The sequence below is a fragment of the Olea europaea genome, chromosome 13 (assembly GCF_002742605.1).
Source record: "Olea europaea var. sylvestris chromosome 13, O_europaea_v1, whole genome shotgun sequence".
Taxonomy (NCBI): Eukaryota; Viridiplantae; Streptophyta; class Magnoliopsida; order Lamiales; family Oleaceae; genus Olea; species Olea europaea.
The window spans coordinates 12,502,049-12,521,113 of record NC_036249.1 but is presented as its reverse complement, the minus strand read 5'-3'; the positions used below and the strand labels follow the sequence as shown (position 1 = coordinate 12,521,113).

Sequence of the window (19,065 nt, the reverse complement as noted above, 5' to 3'; positions counted from 1 at the left end):
ATGAAAAATACATTTATCAATAATCATATATGTACTCGTGATAAGACCATCCACTCAAATGATGACACATTGCACCCTGAACCACTCACACCACAAACCTTAGACACTAAGTCCATGAATTTCTCTCTCATTTGAGTTGTCGTGATTTGAGTGGTCTAGAGTAAAGTTTTTCTTGAATAGAATTTATAGACTAGTTCTAATTTTTAATTCCCCTTAATTTTAACCTTTTTATAGAAATACCCGCAAATTCAATACAATATGCAAAAGCATCAATAGATTTGCTTAGAAGCCACTTGATTGCCTCCCCCAACCACCCTCTCTCGCTCTCTTTTTATCTCTCTAATATATACATAAACAATGACTTGAGTTCTAAGTATAATTCCCTCTAAACCATCTTTAAATCATCCGAAACTTTGATACATATTTCTATTTATTGTCAAGTAATTGAGCAATCAAGCTCAGTACTGTCAGTCTATCACTGCTAAGTGTTAACCAGAAGTCAAAATCTCAGTGTCACCAAATAACAGAATCCAAATGGGGCGCCATTCTTGCACTGAAAAAGAGAAGCTAAGAAAAGGGTTATGGTCACCTGATGAAGATGAAAAATTGTCCAATTTTATCACAAGATTTGGTGTTGGCTGCTGGAGTTCTGTGCCCAAATTAGCAGGTTTTTTTTAATTAAATATCTTGTTACATACTTTCTCATAGTAATTCCAACTCTACCTTCACAACATTTTCTGCAGTACGATGATTGGGAACGAAGCCTTAGTCTAAGATCAACACTTATATAATAGACCGTTACCAAATGGAAATGGGCTAGATGGTGATGAATTGCATAGGTTTAAACTTCTGACTACTAACTTATTAACCTTCCTAGATTTCTAGGTGCATTTTTGCTACAAATAGTAATGAAACTGCGAGGTCCGATTTAAGAAATCTGAAAAGTAGTGATTTAATTCTATGAGAAAAAGGCCAAATTCTAAATTTTTTTTCCCTGTTATTTGTTGTAGAAAATTATGAACTGGGAATGAATAAAGTTAGGTTTTTTTTTTTTTTTTTCCAGGTTTGCAGAGGTGTGGAAAGAGTTGCAGGTTAAGATGGGTTAATTATTTGAGGCCTGATCTTAAGAGAGGAATGTTTTCACAAGAAGAAGAGGATTTGATCATTAGTCTTCATGAAGCACTGGGCAACAGGTTAAATTCATATTTCTTTTTTGGCCACTCGTTCGATTTTTTTGATGCGGTCAATAATTTGGGACACTGAACAAAATGTGTATCAAGATTCATTTTGACAACCCTCCTTCTTTACCTGGGCTCTCTATCGACTAAGAAAAACATAGGCGGGTTAAAATGATTATATGTTTCATATATTCATGTTTCTTTTTTCACTACTCAATTCAACTTATCCAATACAGAACTATTACTAATTTGGGAAGGCTAAAAAAATGTGTATTAAGATTCAGGTTGGTAACCTTCTTCTTTGCCCCGTCTCTATATCCACTATGAAAAACATACATGGAGTAAAATGATTATTTCTATTTTTACAGGTGGGCACAAATTGCAGCACAATTACCTGGAAGAACAGACAATGAGATAAAGAACTTTTGGAATTCATATCTGAAGAAGAAGATGATAAAGCAAGGCATTGATCCAACCACTCATAAACCGGTACCCAAAACGGGAGATCATATTCAACAGCCAAATGGGCTTCTAAATTTGGCAACCTCAGATGAAATGGGTCAAGAATTTTGTGTAAACAACATGATTTGTGGACAAAAAGAATATGATCCTCCGTTCTTGTCTGAATATGAAGATAGTTTTGATCCTAATGGACACCATTCAAATTTTGTGACTGAATATGATGATCCGAATAATCAGATTGAGGGAAATCCAAATTCGAATTCGAATTATGGGTTCAAGTTCAACTCTATGCCGGATTTAGCAAATATTGATCCAGGGAATTTTATGGATACAGATTTTTCTGATGGTTCAACTTCAAGAATATTTTCATATTTGAGTTCGAGTAACAGTTCAAATGTGAGCAGCCATACCGGAATTCAGACAAGCAATATGATGCCAAATTCTGAACAATATTTGTGGGATTTCGACAAGAAATTCGAATCAAGGTTTCAATTTCAGATAAAAAATGAAGAGAATTCAAATTCTTGGCAAGAAGGCCCCAGCAGATATATATAAAACAATTTTTCAGAAGATTTCAGTAAATAGCACTGAGTGAGGTAATTAAAACCTAGATGTTTTGAACATAAATAGACTGTAAATTTGTTTTTATTGCACTACAAAAATACACACAAATACAGAAAGATTTCAGGTAAAAATCTTTGGTTCTGGTTCATTTTTTTTGTTTTCAAGTAATATATGAAGTTATTGGATTTTTTTACTCATTGTATGGTTCTGATAGTTTTAAAAAAATAATGTTTTTTAGAGTATTGAAAGTATGAAATAGTTTATTCCATTGAGAATAGACAGCAGTGATCTCATGTAACTCAGTAAATGCAGTACTTAAAAACTTACCTTTTACTCTATAGTGTATCACACAAAATTGGGATCTTTCAAGGTGACATTCTGAATGATAGTATGCTCCCGTACATACATGTAGGGTGATAAGGGGCCAAGTCGCTCAGGGGCTCGACTCGTTTCAACTTGGCTCATGAATCGCTCGGGTTCGTATGCAGACAAGTCATGGATTGAACGGAGCTCAATTCTTTCGCAGGTTGGTCAGGACCCCAAACCAGCTCATCTTTAGCCTTTGGGCTAGGTCCTCTAGCCAGCTTGTGGCTAGTGGGCAACTAGACTAGACCGTTTTGCCCAATGGTTAGATTTTTAAGTTATTTATTTTTATAACTATCCTTTTTTCTATATAAACCCCCCAATTCATTTTTTTTCTTCACACAAGTCTATCTTTTCAATTTATAATTGCTATAAGCTCCATATTAACTCCTTTCTTGTGAAATCTAAAGTTTTATTGTTTCTAAAATTTACTTATTTGAGTTATTTCGGTGTAATTCTACTATAAATTCTATTATTTTACCTCTTTCTTTCATATATAATTTCAAGCGAACTACATCATATTGTTGAAAATTGGTGACTTCAACATGTAAGAATTATTGATAAATAGTAAATGCAATTTTTATCATAATCAACAATAAATGATTCTCGTGTTGTAACAGTGGAATACTTTAATACTCATGTGTTTGCAATGACTTTAATGATTTTGTGTAGTTTCTTGAATTATAGATTTTAAATCTTGACAAGTTAAATGTTCTATTATTGAGGAGTGTCATAATATAAGAAGCAATCACAATGTCAGCATAATTGACAATTGTAATTGTCTCTTTCATTATGAAACTCTTCAATAATAAAACTTTTATATAATCAAGACTCAAAAATCTACGACTCAAGGCACTGAACAAATTCGTTGAAGTCATTTTAAGCATCTTTTTGTATTTTTATATATATATAATACACTACAAATTATTATTAAATTTTTTTAAGACGTTCCAATTTTTTTATACAAGCATTTTCATTTCATTTCTTTCATAAATCTCTACCACATTAGCTCTTTGATTATGCAATCTAAAGTTTTATTGTCTTCAAATTTGTTTCCAATTTTACCATAAATTTGATCATTCTATCTCTTTCTTTTATATATTCTAAATGTGAGTTCAACCTCACCTCTAGAAATGAATTCATATCAAACGTTTCAGAACAATTTGGCTGCATTCATGGCATCCTGAAAAAGTTCTAAAACCATCCTTTATGACTTCATAGAATTAATATCCCCTCTTTCGCGTTACCACTTTTCAGTGATATCAGTACAACTATATGGCTCTTTGTAGAAATATATTGTAAGTGTTATGTTCTAGATCCAGTTGATTTTGGACATAAACATTAATATATAATTGATGCATTTTATTTATGGCAGATTTATTATTTAATTGATTAATATTTCAATAAATGAAATAATAGATTTCATAGATTCAAGTCTTAGTAACCTGTTAATAACAAGGAGCTGTGGTTGGGAGCTATAAATTACATATGATTGAATTTTAAATCATTCACGGTCTTAAATAATAACAAGACATGAATATCGTTATTACGGGATTGAAAACCTACTGAGTCACAAACAAAATGAGAATTAGAAGAATGATATTTATTAATTAATTGTCAAGCATTGGACAAATTATCAATTGGATTGCTTAAGCAATCGTAACACAAAATACAATTATAATTTTGATAGCACAAGAAAAGAAAAACTCTGATTCTCCCATTCTAGTTCTCTGTGTGGATTTTTATTGGAGACTGGACAATTGAAAAATTGTAAATTTCAATCGTAATTGTTTGTTTTCAAGATAAGCAAAGAAGTTTTTAGAATTCAATAAAGTTATAATTCCTATCCCAGTTATTATCCAAATACAAAGTAGTTCATTGGTGGAAATTGAAATTAATTTTATTTACCACTTTGCATGATTACGTAAATTCCAAACATGGATTGCATCTTGCATAGAGAGTTTACTATATTTCGAGAACTATGAAGATCGAAGAAGACATAGGACATCGTGTCCAGGATAAAGTGAACAGATTAATAGTTTAAGATTTTTAGAATCTAACATCATAATTTGTTCTTGTTGTTTATTTTTTAATTTTTTTTCTTCGAAAAAGAAGTGTATAATTAATATTTTATTTGTGTATAATTTTAAAATAGACAGTCCCAAGTTCGAAAAAGAAGGAGGGTCGTAATTTTTTAATTTAAAAAAAAAAGGAGCCGGCTCACGGAGGACTCATCCCTTGACGCCACAAACCAAAGAGCTGAGTCGAGCAAGATTTTTTGGACATAAGCTGTCGGGTTTCTAAGGGCGGCCCATTGCCACCCCCAGTACATGTCTTATTAAACATATATATTAGGACGGTTAATATTGATACGGGTGGATGCAATTTTTATGGAAAGCTTAGGATCAAAAATAAAAAATTGTTTGATATGGGTTTGAAGTGTTCAAATAAAGCATCCGAGTGTTTATATCCAAAATAAAAAAGTGTAACTTCGAGAAGAGTAAAATCTCGAACATGTTTGATAAATAATATTGAATATAAATAAAGATCATATAGTGAGTTATGAGACTTACTAATGTTTGATTAAAGAAGAGTAAAACAATAATTAAAACTTCTTTTTGTGCCTAATTCTGGTTCTATTTTTAGACATCACAGGCATCGCTCAAGTAAGCCATATTTTTAATGAATTTGTGGGAGGTGGCACGTAAGGTCTAAACATAGGAGCTATATTAGGCACAGAGATGTTTTTAGCATTGTTTTACTCATATCTAATCAAGAAATTATATAGTCAATGTCAAAGTCAAATAAGGACTGAAGTTGAATAAATAATTTTTATGATGTCTAATTTGTAATTGGTAATACTGACATGATATAAAAATAAATCTTGGGATTTAGTTTCTAATATGATATGATGATCCATTTTCATCGCATTTTGGAAAATAGAGAGAGAAAGAGAGGTTTATTAGCTAAACTTTCATTCTGTTGACATATAAAAATTCGGTCCAAATCGAACGACCCAACGAATGAAGCCCAATGGGAGGATCCCCAAATCAGATAGCCCAAAGAATGAAACCCAATCAGACAATTCAAAATGAAGGCCCAAATATGGAAGCCCAGGAACACGGTAACACCATCGCCCAAACTTGCAAATCGCCCAGGACTTGAGCGAATGGAGTGCCATGCAGTCGCCTAGAACTGCTACTCTATTCTCGCCCAAACTTTCGAGTCGCCCAAGGTCTTAGCAAACATGAAGTGCTATGGTTATCAAGAAACGCAGTTATCAAAGCAGTTATTAAGCAGCCCTATCACGTTCCACGATTCAATGAATTCAATCGAAAACGGTTGAACGACGAAGAGTAATGACAGCAGTTAAAAAAGGCAGGTCCATGACAATTTAGCCATTACGAGGAAAATGGGCAGTTATAGAACGATCAAGCAATTTTTAGGCGGTTGATCACAAAGAGATCATCCAGGGAGTATAAAAGGAAGAAAAGACATAGAGCAAAAGACCTCGAATCAAAAACTCTCGAACAGAAAACATAAAATTTTAAATTTCTTAATTTAGATTTAAACACTTCTTTCAGTAACTCGTGTGCTTGCGCCCCTTGGAGGCATTCTGTTTTTAGTTTCCGATTGTAAAGTCATAGCCAATAAAGAACACCCCTTTTTGGGACTTTGTCTCAAGAGGTTTGTCCCTTACACAATCGTCTGATCCCTTTTAATTGTTAGCGACGAACCCGCGCGAAACACGTTCCTTAATTCTCCTTATTTTCAAGAGGTAAATAAAAACTATGTTAATTGAATTTTAGGATTTATGGAAAATTGCTCATATTTGAAGTTTAGCAAGAATTAATGATTATTGATATTTAATTGAATTATTAAACAACAAGAGTGAAGTGCAAGACGTGTGAAAAGAGGTTGTAAATTAGAACTTGATTTATGATGTATTACATTGAGCTACGGAGTTGAGGTTGGATTTTGGTATTTTTAATCAATTTTCATGCAAATTTAATGTACAGATGCTAGTTTGAAATTCTTTCCAAAAAGTGCTATTTCTGTCGAAGGGGTTTGGAGACATTTTTCAATAAACGGACATTGGTGTCACTTTTCAATATACTGGAAAATACAGTGTTAATTTTGTCAATCATGTGATTTTCTTGGATAATTTGTTATGAAAACCAAATTAACTGTAAATATTAGGGATTAGGTTCTAAAATAATTTATATAAAAGAGCATATATTGTTAGTGACCCTAATTGGGATTGTGAGATTGAAAATAAAAGATATCAAGTTCCTATTGGTAAATTAAATGATTAATGCAACTTGATGTAGAGAGGTGATTTCTTGGGATGAGTCCGATGTGTCGTACTTAGTATTTGAGTGGGAGGTAACAAGAATATAAGTTAAAGTTGAATCTCTTGAAATTTGCATTTGGTGTCAATGCAGGAGATTTTCTTGGTTTCTTGATACACAAAAGAGGGATTGAACTTGATAAAAATAAAGCGAAGGCCATTTTAGAAGCCAAACCACCTAGCAACAAAAAAGAATTGCAAAGGTTTCTATGCCAAGTAAACTTTTTAAGACGCTTTATTTCTAACTGTGCAGGGTGAACTAAAGTCTTTTCGCCGCTCTTAAAACTGAAAAATTAGGACAAATTCATCTGAAAAGAAGAACATCAAAAGGTTTTTGAAAGCCTGAAGACATATTTATCAAGTCCACCAGTGTTGGTGTCACCAATCCAAGGACGGCCAATGAAAGTGTACGTATCGGCTGAAAAAGAATCAATAGCTGGAATGGTCGCACAGGAAGACCACTTTGGTGAAGAAATGACAATTTACTACTTAAGTAGACGGTTAACAAAATGTGAATGTAATTACTCTGCTATCGAAAAATTATGTCTTGCATTGTATTTCACATGTACAAAATTAAGGGCTTATTTACGGCCCGTAACCGTTTACTTGATTTCTAAAGTAAATTTAGTTAACTATATGTTCTCGCGCCCTATTTTACACCAAAGGGTAGGCCTTTGGACATTAGCTTTATCAGAATTTGAGATACAATATATACCTCAAAAAGCAGTCAAAAATCAGGTTTTTGCTAACTTTCTAGACGATCATCCATGCCTTGACATGCCCGAGGAAATTGAATTAGAAATCAATTCGTATGATCTATAACCTTGGGTGTTGTATTTCGATGGGTCAAAAACCTCTAAAGGTGCAGGAGTAAGAGTAGCATTGATTAATCCTTTAGGGATTTGCTACAAGTTCGCGTTCACTTTAGACAGGATGTGCACCAACAATCAGGCCGAATATGAAGTCTTAATCGTAGGCCTAGAACTAATGATAGAAATGGGAGTAAAAAATGTGATCGTTAGGGGCGATTCTCAATTGGTAATTCACCAATTGATTGGTGATTTTAAATGCCAAAGTGATTCCATTATAAGTCAGTATGAGATCGCCCAAGAATTGTTAGAAGAATTCGACCAAGTAGAACTTCAATACGTTAATAGGATATATAACGACGTGGCAAATGAGTTGGCCCAAATGGCCTCAAGGTACTCAAAGGTTTTGAATTGAAAGTCTACTTGTGAGTATGGAACTATATTGCCCGTGACTCAAAGAAGGGTAAGAAGGATTGAACTTCACTGCATACAAGATGGAGATACAATGGATTGGAAAATAGAGATTAAAAGGTTCCTTAAAAAACCTAATGGAGGGATTAGTAGGAAAATGAAGCTGTGTTTGCTGAACTATACACTAATAGATGAAGAGTTGTTTAAGAAATGCTCTGATGGTGTATTACTAAAGTGTGTAAGTTTGCAAGAAGCCAGGACGATCATAGCTGAAGTGCACGAAGGGATATGTGGAGCTCATCAAGCTGGCCAAAGGATGAGATGATTAATTATTAGGAGTGGATATTTTTGACCAAAGATGGAAGAATTATGCGTTCAATATGCAAAGAGTTGTTTAACAAGCCAAAAACATGGTCTAATACAAAGGGCGCCAGCACGAGATATGGCACCTATTATTAAACCTTGGTCATTCAAGGGTTGGGGGATAGACCTGATAGGAAAGATTTATCCCCCATCGTCCAAGCAACATACTTTTGTTATAGTTGCAACCGACTATTTCACCAAGTGGGTAGAGGCGGTACCTTTGAAAGAGATCACCCAAAAGAATGTCATAGAGTTTATCCGTGATCATATCATTTATAGGTTTGAAATTCCACAAACGTTGATGGTAAATCACGGAATATCTTTGAATGGGGATCAAGTGAACAAATTTTTGAACGAGTTTAGGGTTAAATTAGTAAACTCCACACCATATTACGCTCAATCCAACGGACAAGCAGAATCTTCTAATAAGAAAAAAATATCATCAGAAAGATGATAGATAAAAATGCCAGAAATTGGCACGAATGTCTGAATAAGGCCTTATGGGCTTATAGAACATCACCTCGGTCAAGTACCAAAATTACTCCTTTCCAACTTACTTATGGACAGAAGGCCGTTTTGCCTACGAAAATCAACGTGCAATCGATTAGAGTGTGCTTGCAATATAAGTTAAATGATGATGAGTATACCGAATCACTAGTTCAAAATTTATTGGGGTTGGATGAATTAAAGTTGGACGTCTTAGATAGATTGCAAGTTAAAAAACAAAGAATGGCTAAGTTTTATAATAAAAAAGTCATAGCCAAGTCGTTGAGTCTGGGTGAACTAGTTTGGAAGACGATACTCCCTTTGGATAGCAAGGATCTAAAGTACGAGAAGTGGTCGCCCAATTGGGAAGGACCATACAAATAAACAGTGTGTTGCCCAATGGAGCATATCATTTAGAAGATTTAGATGGCACCAAGCACGTGAGATTCATTAACGGCAAATATTTGAAAAAATATGTTCCTTTTTTATGGGAATGTGAACAGATAAAAGCGTAATCAAAACGTGTTGAACGATTAAAAGATAACAAGGTCAGAGCGAAGTACGTTCGAATAAAGTCCTTTATTATCAAACGTTCATTACAAAGTTGTAAGATACAAATAATAGATGCTCTACAAGCTACAATTAAAAGTAAGTTAATCTCCCGGTCGACCGTCGAGTAAGAGGTGGACTGGCCTCGCACCGCCTTCCTAAATGCATCGCTGCAAGGTGGGCAAAGAGGCTGAGAAGCACTCTCAGCAAGCAAGGTGACCCGCAAGCATTCCAAAAATTGCCTTCTATCATCGAACTCCTTGTAAAGGACAAAGAGATGATGGGAAAAACTTTGATGGGAAAAACTTTGCTGCTGGCCAAAAAATATTTCCTATACCTCCCATACCAAAGGTGACATCAAGGCAAATAGTAAAATGGGCGGACCAAACAATCCATTTTTATAGAAGACGAAGGTTTTGGATTGATTGTCAGAATGCCAAACAATGGCAGCAAATTGGTTTCGAAGAAGAAAATGAAAATGAAGATGGAAGATGGAAAGTGCGAAGCATACGTACATTTATAGGGGGTGGAGATGAAAAGACAGAATATGAGCAGCCACATTCTGCCTAGTAAATGGAATTAAGTAGCCCAAAGTCTTGGAAAAAGAGGTGGAAATATCAAGAGAAAATATGCAAAATTTTTAGCACAAAGCAGTTAAATGCTTGAAGAATTGGCGATTAAAAGACAAACGTCAAATAAATGCACAAGAAGTTAACATATATGTTCATTAATGATGAACAAGGTTACAAAGGGAAAGTCAAATGCGAAATTACAAAAAGAAAAAGTTAAGACGTCATATGTCTTAATTACAAACCACCCCATATCGAACGAATTCGTTCCCTAAGTTTTTCCCAATCCTCGTTTTGCCGAGAGGAAGTGATGTTCAATTCGGCCACGACATCATCATCAACTTCCAACTTCTTGTACTGCTCGACCAAAGACTTAGTTCGCTCATTTCCCTAGGAGGCGTTACACTTTTTAGCAGCCATTCTCGCTTTGCAGTCGTCCATTTTGGCTTGAAATTCCTTCATCTGAGCAGCCAAACTAACTATCAAAGAGTCTTCAATCATGACTTCGGAAAAGATTTCTTTCAACTCGTTCTCAGCCTTGTTGATCTCCAGACGCAAAGACTCTTTTTCAGATACGGCGTGAAGATATTGAGTACTTTTGGCCTTCAATTCAACATTCTTGGCCAGCAAGGAGAGGACCTCGGAATGGATAACTTTCAACGTCGCTTTAAAATCGGCAGAAAGATTGAGCGACGGAAGTGTCAGTGCTTGCTCCAACTTCGCATTCAAATGCTCAAGCTTATCCTTATGTCTGGCGGTACTAGCCTTACCAATGTCCATATCCATGAAGGACACGTACTCAAATATCGACTGCTTGAGGAACTTCATATCTTCCTCTAAAGAAGTAGCAGGACGAACAGCTGGAGCAGGGCGAGATGTCTTGACTTGCCCCTAGGAAGCGAACAAGTTTTGGATGGAACGCACAATCTTATCAGCATCCTACAAAGAAAATTGCTAATGTTGAAGATTCTCACTACCATGAACAAGATGAAATAGCAATAAAAGTGAAGCAAAGACTACCTCATCAATAATCTTGGAAGATGGCATATCCTCAGCCAAGTCTGCCACCTGTGGCTTCACCATTCGTGAGGACTTCCCCTTGTCTAAGCGAGAAGATGTTGCCACAACGGGCAGACTCATAGGAGCACCTGCAGAACTCAAAAGCAACAAATCAGAAATCAATAGCACAAGCAAAGGTTAAGCATCAAAAAACTGAATTACCTTCTGCTTCGATGTTTGGGGGGTTAACGCCCTGGGAAGAAGGTGGCTCATCCATTGGTTGTGATGAGGATTCTGGGACTGAAGATGTCTCTTTAAGCGTAGTCCCTTCATCAGTTGGTTTGGATGAAGCAGCCTCAGTGGAGGATGATGGAGCAGGAGCTACCGATACCAAAGCCTTTAAAGGAGAGGCTGAACTTTTCTGAGAAGTCCAAATAAATCATCAGCACACAGAAAAGTTTCAAGTATGGAAAAGTATGCTTGTGAGTAAATCAATTTAATTACCTTCCTCCTGATGATAAGAGGGGTATCATCATCATCATCATCATCATCATCATCATCCTCCAGAATGGGAGATGCTGAGACTGGCCGTTTGCGGCTCGGGGCACTTTTGGCTGCAGTAGGCTTGGCAAGGAGAGAAGAAGATGGACGAGCAGACCGTTTAGCGCGACGAGGAGAAGAAAGACTCCGGATGGACAAAGGAGTGACTAAAACAGGAGGAGGGGAAGAAATGCTCGGCTGGTCCAGTGAATGAAAGGCACGATTGGCATCAGTCGCAAACAATCTGCGCTTCACTGACGGGCAGAGCTGCTCAAAAAGGGGATGGATGGCATGGCTAGAATTGAAGGGAGCTAATGAAAAATGGCTCGTCAAAAGAAGATTGCGAGTATTCATAACCTCTGCCTCCGCCTTATTAATAATATGAAAGCGGTCTATCAAGTTCCTTGAATAGCAAGGAGGAACAGGCCAGGTTTGGCCGAAACCAAGTTGGCGAGCAAAAAATTGGGGAGCATATATTTCTACCCCTGCCTTGGCATTGGTCCCAGTCAAAATATCATGAAATAACTCTCTCCCGGTTAAAAACTGGATCCAAATGAGCAGAGAGTTGCTCGCGCTGTCTATAGTGGCGGGAGGATGCACATAGTCTGGAGTCAAAAAGGGAGAAAAAGGAAAAAAGGAAGGGATTGAATCCAAAGAATAAAATAATGAAAAAATGTCCATTCTAGACATATTTACAGGAGCCAGGGGCTCAATGGCTAGCCCATAGCAGCTAGCAGAAGGACGAGAAATTGATGGAGCACCAAGCAATGGAAAATAGGATCTCAACCACATTTAAGTGAACCAAAGAGGTCCACTGCCAGTGGGAAGTGCACCATTCTTCAATTGAGTTTGAAGAGAAGCCATGTCTCTATAGAGAGTAGCCAAAAAGAAAGAACATAAATTCAGAGGCCTGCTACGCGCCAATTCGTGCGCTATGGGTAAATAGCTCAGGGAGGGCTTTATGCTTGGTACACACAAAACATATTTACAAAGCCAAACTAGAAGAAAGGCCACTCGCTCAGTATGGGAAGGTTCAGCGCTCGAATGGTTATGAAGGGTTTGCAAGCTTGAATAAGACTCGGTGAGGGTTTTACCAAACTTTGGGACGCCACCAGAAACCAAGATACCAGGAAAAATGGTATCGCCCAAAGGTGGCAGATTCACTAGGGCCCCAACATCTCTTAAAGTAATAGACATGGGGCCAAAAGGGAAAACAAAGGTATTATATTCAGAAGACCAAAAACTTAAAGCGATCGAAAAAAGTGCTGAATCAAAAGTAGGGGGTTGAAGAGAGATTTCTAACAAATCAAAAGTCCTAGCATTATCAAAAACTGCCTTAGTAGGACCATGGTCCACAAGGCGAGCATGCCATCGACAGAAAACTACGTCAGATTTGGGCCAATTGCGAATACCTCTTTCGCGAAGTGGCCCCAGCGGCAGAGAGTTTAGAAATGGAGGGCCTTGAGTACAAGGAAACAGCTGGCCCACCGCCGCTTGTTCGACTGCCTCTGCATTGTTGAAGAAATGACCTAGGTAGAACTCATTGAGTTCGACATTAGCGGATGCGAGAAGGTCCAGAGTTATGTATGGACGATTAAGGAGTTTCTGAAAGTCATCAAAACTAAAGGAGTCGCCAGATTGAGATTGTGAAGTACCCATTAGGGACGAAACGGAGTTTTTCAGAGTTACGTAGTAGGGAAGCAAAGAGATGAACAGTAAATTGTGGGAGAGAAACGCGAAAAAGTGAGGCGTGATTTAATAGTGCAGTGAAATGATGTGTTTGGGGGTTATAAGGGTTTGCAAAACGTCGCGCCTTTTCAAAGCTATGGAAGAAAACAATGATTGAAATTCTTGGGAATTGTTGACACATAAAAATTCGACCCAAATCGAACGGCCTAAGGAATGAAGCCCAATGGGAGGATCCCCAAATCAGATAGCCCAAAGAATGAAGCTCAATCAGACAATTCAAGATGAAGGCCCAAATAGGGAAGCCCAGGAACGCGATAACACCATCGCCCAAGCTTGCAAATCGCCCAGGTCCTGAGCGAATAGAGTGCCATGCAGTCGCCCAGAACTGCTACTCTATTCTCGCCCAAACTTTCGAGTCGCCCAAGGTCTTAGCAAACATGAAGAGCTGTGGTTATCAAGAAACGCAGTTATCAAAGCAGTTATTAAGTAGCCCTATCACGTTCCACGATTCAAGGAATTCAATCGAAAACGGTTGAATGATGAAGAGTAATGGCAGCAGTTAAAAAAGGCAGTTCCATGACAATTTGGCCATTACGAGGAAAGTGGGCAGTTATAGAACGATCAAGCAGTTTTTAGGCGGTTGATCACAAAGAGATCATCCAGGGAGTATAAAAGGAAGAAAAGACATAGAGCAAAAGACCCCGAATAAAAAACTCTCGAACAGAGAACATGTAATTTTAAATTTCTTAGTTTAGATTTAAACACTTTTTTCAGTAACTCGTGTGTTTGCGCCCCTTGGAGGCATTCTGTTTTTAGTTTCCGATTGTAAAGTCATAGCCAATAAAGAACACTCATTTTTGGGACTTTGTCTCAAGAGATTTGTCCGTTACACAATCGTCTGATCCCTTTTAATTGTTAGCGACGAACCCGCGCGAAACACGTTCCTTAATTCTCCTTATTTTCAAGAGGTAAATAAAAACTATGTTAATTGAATTTTAGGGTTTATGGAAAATTGCTCATATTTGAAGTTTAGCAAGAATTAATGATTATTGATATTTAATTGAATTATTAAACAACAAGAGTGAAGTGCAAGACGTGTGAAAAGAGGTTGTAAATTAGAACTTGATTTATGATGTATTACATTGAGCTACGGAGTTGAGGTTGGATTTTGGCATTTTTAATCAATTTTCATGCAAATTTAATGTACAGATGCTAGTTTGAAATTCTGTCCAAAAAGTGCTATTTCTGTCGAAGGAGTTTGGAGACATTTTTCAATGAACGGACATTGGTGTCACTTTTCAATATACTGGAAAATACAGTGTTAATTTTGTCAATCATGTGATTTTCTTGGATAATTTGTTATGAAAACCAAATTAACTGTAAATATTAGAGATTAGGTTCTAAAATAATTTATATAAAAGAGTATATATTTTTAGTGACCCTAATTGGGATTGTGACATTGAAAATAAAAGATATCAAGTTCCTATTGGTAAATTAAATGATTAAGGCAACTTGATGTAGAGAGGTGATTTCTTGGGACGAGTCCGATGTGTCATACTTAGTATTTGAGCGGGGAGGTAACAAGAAGATCCGTGATCAGTCTATAACTTGGTCAGTGAAAAAAAAATTAAATATTTTCAAGTATTGATAAATTAATTATATTATTACATTACGTGCGATTATATGAATTATTTGTTCAATTACATTATTATTATGAAAATGTTGTTTCACTATGATATATGAAGATTTCAAAGATTGTATATAGATTATTTGTGGATTGAAATATGAGACGTGTGATATTAAAATCAATCAGAAAAGTACCAGTAATTATATACTTCTTCTAATTAATTGAGTGCTCTTGAAGTGTTCTATTCTTTACGGAGGGGTCTCGACCGTAGAGGAATGGGTCTTGATCGTATAGATATAGTTCATTGAGGGCCTTGGTCATGTTCTAAAATTGATTATGAGAGGTCATAGAAACCTACTTCCGTTCATTGAGGAGGCTTGAGGCCTGTGTCGGGAGTGCTTTGCCCAAGGGCAATCTACTCGCGTATAACCAGATTACATATGTTAGTCAGAGTATACTTTTTGTGGATTTTTTAGTACATTAGATGTGATAAGGTTATAGTATGGATATCAACTGCTATTTATATCATGAATATAAGATGGTATTTTACAGTGTTATGAGATTGTTTTACTTTTTGGCTAAAATTGTATGATGATGTCCTGTAAATTATTAAATGATATGAACTCGATTTCCAATAAATATGTATAGATGAGAAAGTATAACTATTTTCAGAATTTTGAATTCATTGAGTTATCAACTCGTATATTTTCCATGATTTTTCTTACAAGTAGCATTGGTTCTTGATAGCTCGAGGAACCTGATAATTTCAGAGTTATAACCACACGACATGTTGAGTTATATGATTCATTTTAGTAGAATACGAAATAATTTATTTGAGTCCATTGCATGATATTTTTCATAAGCAATTGATTTTGACAGATAATTACTAGTAACTCATAGTCAGTCTTGATGGTGGATATTACATCTAGTCAGTATTTACCATCGGCACACGTCATGTTTCGAGTCCATAGAGTGATTCGTGGACTGGTCGTGTAATGTTCCACATGTTACTCTTCTCAAAAACACATTATACAACTTGGATATGCATGCACCCATTACTTGTGGAAGTCTTCTTTCGTTTTATATGCCTTATTTCAACTGCATTGTCCATATTAATGTTCATAATGCCATGCAGAAAGCCGACCATCTGCCCCCATCCCATTGACAACAAACTCAGCCATAGTCCCAATAAAATTGAGGTCGGGTATCCGAATCACTTTTCAATGCATTGCTAGATCTACTTGAAGATACAAAAGTAAAAATAATAGTTAACTTTTTGACATTTCGGACATACATGCAACAATCAGAATATGTTTTCATCAAAATTGCAGAATATCCACAAGCATTATATACAATGAATTTCCTGGCCCCATCAAGGTGAGCCATTGCAGTGCCTAAGCCTTTGTAGGGGTATGAGCTCCACTCTGGTATAGAGTAAGCCGGTGTATTTTCACAAGTAAATGAAGTTGCTGGATTGTACTCATTATGTGTTCCTTGGAGAAAATAATGTTTGCACAGTTTTGAAAAAGTGAAATAGTTGAATCTGTGGCCAAAATTAGTGCATTTAGTATAGACAGCATGATCTCATGTAACTTCACTGATACATGACTTTGAAACTTTACTTCCACTCCATCGTGTATCACAAAAAACTGAGCATTCTAGGTGACATTCACAATGTCGGCATGTTGACATACGTGTATTACACACGTGTATTCGAACAGTTAGCATTGGCGTACCATGTGGTTGGATGCAGCTTTATAGGAAGCATGAGTTCAAACACAAACATTATATGATTTGCAGTCTTCGATAAAGCATGTGTGAATGAATGTCCAAATTGAAAGGTGTGACATTGATAAGGGCAACACGTTTTGGTAACTAACATCGAATACTAATAAGCATTATTTGTGTGCTATGAGACCCACTAATTTTCGAATGGATAAAACTTAATAGAAAATTAATGGTAATAATCATTCTTTGCATAATTCAAGATTTCTGTATTTAGAACTCAATAGTCGTGCTTAGTTCTATTTAGTATTACGCATGAAATGTATCTTCCAGACGGTAATCCTCTCCAAGTTACATCTTTCAATTTGAATATACGTGCACCTCAACTTATTGTACATCCGATCGGATGTGTCGACTATACGTTCGAATCCAAACTTACTATAGAATTTGCAAGGTGAGCCATTGCAGTGCCTAAGTCTTTATGTGAGTATGACTGTATGAGCTCCACTCTGGTATAGAGTAAGCTGGTGTATGGCCTTTGAAAATAATTCTCTCAACTCAGGATGCTGCAGTACAACATGTCGAGCCGCCTTTTCAAGCACACTCAATGCTCTTTCTTGTTCGAGAGACTTGTTATTACTGACATTTATTGCAAGGTTACATAGCAATATGAGCTCGTGCAAATGCAACTGGCCTCGATCACTTGTCCTCAACAAATTCATAAGTTTTGGTATCCCATTAAACTCGACAATCGCCTTAGAATGTTCCTTTCGATTGAAATTATCATCACGAACAAACTTTCCCAAAGCTTTAGCTGCTTCAGTAGCCACTTCAGGATTCCTATGACCAACAAGAGAAACCAAAGGCTCGATTATACGTGTTTCCTTAGCTGGAAACGTCCTCGCCAAACACCCTATTGCCTTAGTCGACGGGATCAGCAAAGACACACTACTCTCCTCATTTATCACCCTCAAAAGTTGATCCAAAACGGCTTTTCCAGCCGGAGAAGTTGGCTTAAAAGCCGTACGCTTAAGATCAGCATTAGACTCAGCAACTGCAGCCAATTCCATCACCACTAGTAAACAATTAATCTGCAATTCCCCTTTCTCTTTCTCAATAATCTTCGCCAAAACAAGCAAGGCCTTAGTCTCCGTAATCTTCTTACTATTCAATAAACTACTTCTAGCTAGTTTCCACAGTGCACTCGCGCAACTCACCTTAAGCTCCGACTTCACCTCCATCGACTCTCCCTCCCTTTCCTTCTCCTTCTTACCATTATTTTGTCGACTCCCATCCAAACTACCACCACTACTCAAACCGCTACCAACCATTCTCGAAATTTCTTTATTAATATGAACCAATGAATGCAAACTAGTAGCTGTCCTTCGCTGCCCCACATCCTTAAAATCCTCCAAATCCACATCCATACCCAAAAGGCTCACTAGCGGCCTAGATATATTCTCCCTCCCAAACTCCTCCTGCACTTTAAAATCCTTCTCCACCATCCTAGACACCAAATTAACCAACATCACCTGAACCCTCATAGGCGCTTCTGATAGCGCCTTTGCAATGATCTGAATCCCAAGAGCATCAGCTATAACTTCAATGCGCTTTTGATCATCCGCCAAATTATAAAGTGCATTTGCTGCTGCGTTTTGGGCATCAGAATTCGAATTTTCTTTCAACAGCTTCAGTAATGGAGGAATCCCATTTTCCTCTACTATAAATTTTTTGTTTCTATCATTATCCCGTGCTAATGTGGCCAGCCCCTGAGCAGCCTCGGGGCGGGCCATTTGCACGGAAGCTATATAAGACCACACCCAAGCTAAAATCGGATCATTACTAGCGATTGGAGGTAAAGATAAATTTATAGTCCCATTTTCAGAATCGGGTTTAAATATTGAGAGAAGCCAATGAACATCAGCTGAAGAAGAATCTAGAAGATTACCCACTTTTTTAAAGTCAGTGGCGGTGGTGATCGAAAGAACGTGCCGGAGAACATTAGTCTTTTTGTTTTTACACTTGCGGCAGAGGGCGAGAGCACGGTCGAGGGATTTTGTGAGGTCGGCGGCGACACGACGGATAGGGCGTTCGTAGATGTTGGAGGAGGCCGTGGTGAGGCGGGCGACGGCTCGGAGGTGCTGGGCTAGTTGGGCTACTTGGGCGGCGAGGTCGTTGTTTTCAGGCTTGAAAGATTCAGCTTCTTTAGCTGATTTTATTACTCTTTCTGCGAGGAGAATTGGAAGAGAAAGCTCTTCTTGAATGGATTTTTCAACTTCTGCCATTACCATGGATTCAAGCTTTTCCTGGCGGAGGGAAAGTGGAAGACGCCGTGTATGATGGCTGTGGAGGTTAGTTGTGGAGGCTTGAAGAGCAATAA

General features: G+C 37.1%; 2 protein-coding genes across 4 annotated transcripts; one reads left to right on the top strand and one right to left on the bottom strand.

The window, feature by feature from the left end:
- The first annotated feature begins 277 nt into the window (after window positions 1-277).
- LOC111407640 (transcription factor MYB61-like) lies at window positions 278-3,061 on the top strand. Of its 3 annotated transcripts, XM_023037255.1 has the most exons (5): window positions 278-667; window positions 1,064-1,193; window positions 1,415-1,462; window positions 1,547-2,236; window positions 2,617-3,061. In XM_023037255.1, exons 1-4 carry the CDS (start codon window positions 535-537, stop codon window positions 2,193-2,195), a joined length of 960 nt encoding a protein of 319 aa, XP_022893023.1. In that variant the 5' UTR covers window positions 278-534; the 3' UTR covers window positions 2,196-2,236; window positions 2,617-3,061. The 3 variants fall into 3 exon arrangements, with proteins under 3 accessions (XP_022893023.1, XP_022893022.1, XP_022893024.1); XM_023037254.1 differs by lacking the exon at window positions 2,617-3,061 and having other exon boundaries at window positions 1,547-2,397; XM_023037256.1 differs by lacking the exons at window positions 1,415-1,462; window positions 2,617-3,061 and having other exon boundaries at window positions 1,547-2,397.
- A 14,103-nt stretch (window positions 3,062-17,164) lies between these two features.
- Window positions 17,165-18,976, bottom strand: LOC111408457. Its single transcript, XM_023038212.1, has one exon. The coding sequence runs from the start codon at window positions 18,974-18,976 to the stop codon at window positions 17,165-17,167; it is 1,812 nt and encodes a 603-aa protein (XP_022893980.1).
- Between the last annotated feature and the right edge of the window lie 89 nt (window positions 18,977-19,065).